At 58.9% G+C, this 7,937-nt stretch overlaps 1 protein-coding gene across 1 annotated transcript in view; it reads right to left on the reverse strand.

Annotated features, from left to right (window-relative positions):
- NPDC1 (neural proliferation, differentiation and control, 1) overlaps positions 1 to 6,512 on the reverse strand; it is a gene marked incomplete at both ends in the record, with an annotated part of 8,018 nt that extends 1,506 nt beyond the window's left edge. Inside the window, 3 exons of the mRNA XM_009077600.1 lie at positions 61 to 328; positions 438 to 545; positions 6,369 to 6,512. Of these exons, the coding sequence (XP_009075848.1) occupies positions 61 to 328; positions 438 to 545; positions 6,369 to 6,512 (520 nt within the window). The remainder of the gene's footprint in view (positions 1 to 60; positions 329 to 437; positions 546 to 6,368) is intronic.
- Between the last annotated feature and the right edge of the window lie 1,425 nt (positions 6,513 to 7,937).

Genomic DNA, 7,937 nt, shown 5'->3' on the forward strand with positions numbered 1-7,937 from the left:
AGTGCCGAGATCCCAGCCACTGTGCACACCACGATCAGCCCTGCAGAGGCAGAGGGACACGGAAGGGCAGGGTGAGCCAGCGACATGGTGCCACCAGCCCATGCTTTCCTGGCGAGGGTGTGAAACCCCTTCCCACGCATCCCCAGGGTCTCACCAAGCACCATGTTGTCATTAGCAGGGATGGGGGATGCCTCCGCTGGGAACTTGTGGCCTGTGGCAGTGGTGGGGAGGGTGGCAGCTGTGGCAGTGCCAGTGGGACCCCTCTGCAGTCGCCCGTCTCTCAGCCTGCTGGCCACTCGCTGCCTGCCACCGCTGGGCTCGGGGGTGCCTGCGGGAGAGAGGGCACATCTGTCAGCAGCATCCAGGCAGCTCTGGAGGGCAAACCAGCCTGGGGTGCAGGGTCTGGCTGCTGCGGGGAGCAGGGAGTGAGCACTTACTCCTGGGTCTGCCATCTTGTAGCGGGTGGGGTCGAGGAGCCTCTTGCCTGGCCAGAACATCTGCCAGAAAATCGATTTCTGCCTCCAAGCTGGGAACGGAGGTCCGTCCTGCAGGAGGGAGTGGGTGTGAGGCACTGCAGGCTGCAGCTGTGTGCCCACTCCCAGGGCTGGCCCAGCATCCCCGAGAAGGGGCTTGAGTCACAGCTCCAGCAAGCACAGGTGGTGGTGAGTCCAAGCCCCCTCAGATTCAGCCCTCCCAAAGCTGGGACTGGGACCTGCACGTGTCCTCACTACTTTTGGGGGGATGTTCACCCCACAAATGCTGAAGGCTGTGGGAGAAATAGTGACTGCCCCCGTGCCAGAGGCAGCAGGTCCTGCAGACCCCGTGGGAGTGGGCAGGGTGCCAGCACCTGCTGTGCAGGATCCGGCCCATGTCCCTGCCCCTGGGGCCATACACCTGCCCCCAGTGAGGAGGGGCAGGAGCTGGACCTGGACACACACCCACAAGCTGCCCTGCTGCTGCTGGGGTGAGGAGCAGCTCCTGTAGGGTCAGTCATCACAGGCACGGGACATTTGAACACTGTTTTTCACACCAAATTGTCCTTTACGGCACAGAGGGGCTGGAGCCACCCAGAGCAGGGCTCAGCCAGGCTGTCCAGCAGAGGGAATAGCTCCTGACCAGCATCCAGCAGTGTGCAGCTCCTTTGGGGAGTGGTTTGGGATACCCCATGCAGCAAGGAGCATCCCACATCCCCAGGGGCTGCCCAGGCATCTCATGGGTGGCTGCCCCAGCCCATGCCCTGGCACAGTGCTCACTACATCTATCCCACAGGGGTGTCCTGCAGCATCAGAGACAAGCAAGACCCCCACCCCAGCCTGGGGGTGCCCATCCACAGGGTGACAGTGTGGAGCAGGAGTGGAGCTGCTCTCCGTGGGCTCACTGAGCAGTGTCCAGCTGACACTCACCACTGCTTTTAACAGGAAGTGGGCTCACTGAGCAGTGTCCAGCTCTGACACTCACCACTGCTTTTAACAGGATTAAACTCAATTTCAAAGGTAGGAGACATCCCCATTCCCATCCCCATCCCTGCTCCCTCTGCCTATAGTCAGGCTTTCCCCTGCAGGAAGCCCTGAGGGGTAAATCCAGACAAAGGAAGGTGAGGTGGTACTAGCAGCTTGATTCCCAGATAACCCAAGGTTATAATCACAGCTTCTCTGGAATCTGTCCTCATTGACAGTGTTTAGAAATAGCTCTCTGGAGCTAGGCACAAAGGCCACTCTGCTGCCCCATGACTCAGAGCTAAACAAAAAAAAACAGTCTAAAAGGGGGAAAGATGGACACTTGCTTTAAATAAGAGCACCAAGAGTCACTGTCCCCATGTCCTCTGTGTCCCCTGGCTGGAGCCAGAGCCCCCCACAAGCCGCAAGTTTCCTGGATCTTTGCACCCTTTTATTCCCATCCCATAGCAGCACCATGGCCACATGATGCCAGGCTGAGGTTGTGCCACCAGTTCTGTGCCTAGTGAGTGAGTGCCATGGTGACAAGGTGCCAGCACCAGGCCAAGCCTTCCCAAAGGGCAAGGGAGTTGGCAAGGGACTGAATGTGACAGCCCTGTGCCTGATGGGGACAACCTGGTGCCTCATGGAGACAGCCCTGTGCTCAGGATAGGGAGAGCCCTGTGCCAGGATGGGGACATCCTGGTGCCTGATGGGGATACATCTGTGCTGGGCTGGGGACAACCTGGTGCCCAGGATGGGGACAGCCCTGAGCCTGGGATAGGGACACCCTAGTGCCTGGAATGGGGACAACCTTGTGCTTAGGATGGGGACAGCCTGGGTCTTGCTCCCCACTGCACTCAGGGAAAGGCCTGTCCCCGTTCCCGAGGGACCTAGGGGAGAGCCCTGTCCCTCCCCTGTGTGCCACCACCAGGCTGTGTTGGTGCTGCATGGGGCACACAGCCCAGCCCGACCCTGACACCCCTTGGCCTTGAGCAGATGCAGCTGTCACAGACATTGCTTCAGGAGAGTGGATGTGATGTGGCTGGAAAAAGGAAGTAGAAGCTGGAAAAGCAGACAGAGCAGCTCACAGGTCCCTCTGAGCCTCTTGCCCTGCCAAGTAGCACACGGGAAACTGAGACGGCCATTTGGGGTCCTGCCTGTGCCACACCACTCACCTGCACTAACCAGCTTTATCCTCAAATTCCCTTCCAGCAGCTGAAAACTCCCCACCCACCTTTCTGTGTGGTAGAGGAACTTCCCCCCGGTGACGCCACAGCTGCCACTCCACATTTGTGGGGCACTGAGGACCAGGTCCTGCCAGGCACTGTGGGTGAGTGAGACACCAGCCCTGGGCTGCTCCAGGGAATAGGGGACTGGAGCTGAGTCCCAGTTCCTTCCTGGCTGCCCCAGGAGCAGGAGAGGCAGAGATGGGCTGCTCATCTCAGAAAGCAGAGCCCCCCCAGCCCTGCTGCAGTCAGTTGTGTGTGCTGGGGAGGAACAAGGAGGCAGGTGAGGTACGGACAGGGGTATGCAGAGCAGGGACAGGGAACACAGACTATGCACCACAGGGACCACATAGGACATGCACAGGATACACACAGGGCACACACAGCACACAGAATATGCACAGAGAATGCATGAGACGTGCACAGGGCACACAGAGGACATGCACAGGGCACACAGAGGACATGCACAGGGCACACAGGGCATGCACAGGGCACACACAGGGCATGCACAGGGCGCACAGGGCATGCACAGGGAACACAGGGCATGCACACCATGCACAGGGCACTCAAGACATGCCCAGGGCACTGCTGGGTGCAGGCAGTGCTAGTGCAGGGCGTGGGTGCCCTCTCATGGCAGGTCCCACTACCGCTGCAGCAGGACGGCACGGCCAGGCTGGCACACAGCTCCCCCGACCTTCTTGCTCTGACCCCCGGCCCCTCCTCGGGGCTCAACCCTGGGACATACGCAGGGGTCTCACTAATTAACACCACGGTTTGGGGGCAGCAAGGAGGGACATGTGTGGCTTCTGCCCTGTGCAAAGGAGACCTGAAAGTCTCCACAGGAGGGCACAAAATTCCTACAAATCCACTGATTTCTATAGCCCTGCCCCAGGATGGCCCTCCTTAGTGCTGGCAGCACAGCAAGTGGTGAAAGGAGAACCCCAATGTCTGTGAGCTGGGACCCCCTTCTCACTCTTTTCCCAAAGTATTTCCTGCACCCTGGTGGGGCTCTGTGCTAGTCAAGCAGGAGCAGGGATGGGACCCACCAGCCCAAAGCACATCACTCAAACCTATCAAAGCACAGACACATGCAGCACCATGCTGTGGGTGGGATTTTGGTGGGCTCAGACCCTTGTGCAAGACAGCACTAGACAGGTACAGGCAGCCAGCTGTGGGATGCAGCACATGGAGATTCCACACATCCCATCTCATCTCTGTGCTGATGCTGTGCTGGGTACATCAAAAGCCCCACACATGCTGTCACCACCGGCAGGAACACTCCACTCACATGCATTGCCCTCCTCAGACCCCAGAATTTTGCTTTTCACCCAAAAAGCTGCTCTTGGCAGCGGATCCCCAGCTCCTGCCCACACTCCTGCCAGGAACCGTGGGGATGGCGCAGCAGCAGCAGCTGGGATCCCAGGATCGGCGTCATCGGCAGATGCGAGCGGCTCAAGAACGCCTAACCCTTTAAGGGGCTGCCCACACAGCTTTGCGTGGGTTAGGATCCTTGAGCTGCAGTAGAAACCCCTGTTTATCTCACATCTCCCCCCCAAATGGAGTTATCACACCCCATCCTCATTCTCGCAGCCTCCTCCGTTGCTGCTGCCAGACTGAGGCACAGGCAGAATGCAAAAGAATCCATGGAAAAACATTTGGTGCCTCCCTGCCAAGAGGAGTTGTGAATCCTCAGGGTGCTAAAATAGAGGATTTGGGAGGGGATCCCCCTTTTCTGTTTAGCCTGTTACCCACACTTTTGCTGCCATAAGCTAGTGGCATTGCTTGGGACAACAGGATGGGACTGGGGGAGACCCTGGATGGTCACCATCCTCCCAGGATGGGTCCTCAGAGGATGGTACACTGTGGTCCTGCATCACTCTGAGTGAGGATGCAACTGTGACCACATCCTTCAGAATGGAGCTGGGTTGCTATGGAAATGCAGCGCATGTGCAGCCCTTCTGAGAGGGGAATTTGCTCCCAAGACTTCACATGAAAAAATAAACCATAAACAACCATTAAAACCATTTGGTACCTGTGGATAAGGAGCCTGTGGCAGAGGGGATCTGCCTCTTGGACCCCTGGTTGCTGCCAAGCACCAAGCCTGGACCCCATCTCTGTGCCATCCCCTCTCATCCCCACAGCCATCACTCCCATTTCAGCCAAAGGGTCCTGCTTTGGGGGTCTCCCCTCTGATTTATGAGGTAATCCTCCTGCCAGAAGAAATGGCACCAAGGGCACACAGGGCTCTGCCATTACCCGTGTGCCCACCTGGGCTGAGCCACGGGCAAGGGCAGCCCTGCATGTACCCTGGCAGGACCCTGAATGTGCTCTAGAACATAAAACAACTCCCCAAAACCCTGGAGAACCCCTGCATGCCTACAGATGTGGGGGCAGCTGCCTATTTGGGTCAGTGACCAGTTCTTGTCCATCCAGCCTAGCATAGGATGAGCCACCCTGCATGGTTTTGGGAGCTCCCCAGGACTTGGATGCCCTTAGCAGGAGAGTTTGTGGGCAGCAGGAGTGAACAGCAGGTGGAGAAGGGTGGGCTGGGTACTAATACACTGCAGCAGGAGGTGGTTCAGAGGTACTCCAGAGCCCTCACCCCACATCCAGGTGGTGCCCAGCAGAACCCACCAGAAGCAGGCTGAGGGCATAGCCAGTCCTGTCCCCTTCCCCAGGCACAAAGGCTGCTCCACCTTAATGATAGCAAAAATAATTGGGTGGAGCCATAATTGTTGTCTTAATTCACCTGCTCGTTGAATCTATATGAAACTCCATGATGGCAGGGGCACAGAAACAGCTCTGCCACAGCTTTCCAAGCGGCACAAAGAGTTGAGGATCAGGGTAAAAAGCACCCACGCCTGGCCCCTAGCACTGTGTGCAGCTGCACTGGGGCACAGACACTGTGACTGCACTGGGAGCACTCTCCATGCAGCAGCACACAGTGCTAGGGGCTGTGCTAGGTGACCACCGACTGCTGCTCCCAGGATGCCCACTGGCACAGAGCAGTCACCCAGGCTGCCACAGCCCCTCAGATCCCTCAGGAAAGGAGCCAGGAATAACAACCTGTGCAGCCCTTGGTGCCCTAGTGCGCAGCCAGGGGTCCTGCCCAGTGCTCCAGCCCTGATGCTGGGCATCTCCTGAGGAGGAGGGGCAGCCCTGGGTTACAGCCCTATGCCTCAGACCAAAGGGAACCAGGCACTGAAATCCCAAACATCAGCTCAGCACAACTCAGCCCCAGGATGGGCAAGGTGACAGGCACCTGTTTGCCTTGGCACAAGTCACAGCTCCATGAGCTAAAAGCTGCTCCCCTGCTTCTACCAAGCTTTGAGCCTGGAGCAGTCAGGCAGGCCCTGAACTGCCATGGCAGCCACCCAGGCCCTCTCTTGGGGCTCTTGCCCCCCCGGGGTGCTGGCAGGGCCACACAGGCTCACCAGTGCAGCTGCAGGAGGATGCGTGTGGAGCAGGGTGGGGTCCAGGTGCTCCCTGCCAGCCCCAAAACCACTCCTCAGCTGCAGCAAGCAGGGTGAGAGGGAGCAGAGCAGCCATTTCCACAGGGATGTGGCTGCCATGGAGAAGAGAGGGCAGAGGATGGAGTGCTGCTGGGGCAGGGACTGCCCTGAGGCACAGAACCTAGAGCTGAAGAGGTACAGGGCAGGTGTGCAGGCAGGGGGTAAAGGGGCTGCTGCAGGGTGGGAGCACCTACCACTGGGTGAGAGCTGCCTCTGGACGCAGCGCCCGTGGTCATCCTCCTGGAAGGGGGCCAGGCAGGGCCCGCAGGCACCCGACCCTGGCGGGCAGAACTCCCGGCGCTGCAGGGCACAGTCCAGGCTCCGGGGACACGACACTGCTGCAGGGACAGGAGAAAACAGGTCAGGAAGAGGAGAGGGGTCAAACGCCCCCAGGTCTGTCTGTGGCCTCTCAGAAGGGGATCCAGCTGCCCCGGATGCTCCTGCTCTGGCTCCCAGGTACAGATGAGCTTCACCAGAGCCACTCTTTGGCCCCCCTTTGCCTCCACAAAGCCATTACAGGCTGCAATTAATCACAAGCTTAATGACTGAGGAGCTGGACTCATGATCTTTATGTGTCCCCTACAACTCAAGACAGTCTGTGATTCCATGACCTGCACAATCCGTGTCCCCTACAACTCAAGATAGTCTGTGATTCCATGACCTGCACAATCCAGTTTGCTGTCTGCAGGGAAGAGCAGACACTGGTCCCCACTCCCAAGGGTGCCACTGTCCTGTGGGACACCCCAAGTGCTGCAGGACACTCTGAGTCTCTCAGAGCTGGCAGTGACCACGTCTCCTACCCCTGCCTGCCCTGCACAGGGAGTTAACTCCAACCAGCACAGACTGATGATCCTGTGGTGGCTGTCAAACCAAAAGCTCCTCAACCAATCCCTCTCACAGCCTGTCACAGCAGGGCTGTTACAGGTCACTGCTGGCATCAGCACTTAGGATCCCGTCCCTGTGGCAATGCCTGCAGGAAGCAGTAGGAGACAGCCCTCCCCAGCACTGCACCATACCCCAAACCTCCCTCACAGCTTCACAGGGCGTCTTGCATCCGTGTCAGCACTGGCATGCATCCACTCTCTGGGGACAGGCATGAGCCCCCCGTGCTCCACCCTCATCCGACCCATCCCGTGGTGGCAGCACTGCCATGGCTGTGAGCAGGCTGGTTCTTCACCCCATCAGAGCTCAGGCTAGTGGGATCTCCTGGGGGGACACATTGTCCCCAGGTCCTACAAAAATCCGAGTCTTGGAGTGGGTGAGGTGGCAAATCATGTGCAGAGCTGGAGAGAGGAACTGCGACCAGTTGGGACAGTGACGTGCTGGGCCAGCACACAGATGTCACCTGGCTTTGATAGTCACACTGCTGGCCCTGCTGCAGTATGAGCAGGAGTGTCCGTTCCTCACTAGTGGGTGAAAGTTTGGAGCTGGATGCCCTCCAGTGTGCACAGCATCAGCACTGGGCACCGCTGGATGGGAGGCAGGGCTGGATGGGGCACACAGTTGTATAGGGGACAAAGCTGGATGGAGAGCAGAGCTGGACGGGGCACAACTGAATGGGGAGCACAGCTGGATGTGAGGCAGAGATGACAGGGGCACAGCTGGACAGGGGTGCACAGCAGGATGGGGGTGCAGCACACGGCTGCCCTGTCCTGCCCTCACCTTGCCGTGCGTGGCCATGCCCGCAGTGTTCCCACGGGCAGGCACAGGGTGCCAGGCCAGCCGCCCCCAGGTGCCATGAGTCACGGCAAGAGGCAGCTCCC

The sequence above is a fragment of the Acanthisitta chloris genome, unplaced genomic scaffold (genome assembly GCF_000695815.1).
Source record: "Acanthisitta chloris isolate BGI_N310 unplaced genomic scaffold, ASM69581v1 scaffold23446, whole genome shotgun sequence".
NCBI classification, from domain to species: Eukaryota; Metazoa; Chordata; class Aves; order Passeriformes; family Acanthisittidae; genus Acanthisitta; species Acanthisitta chloris.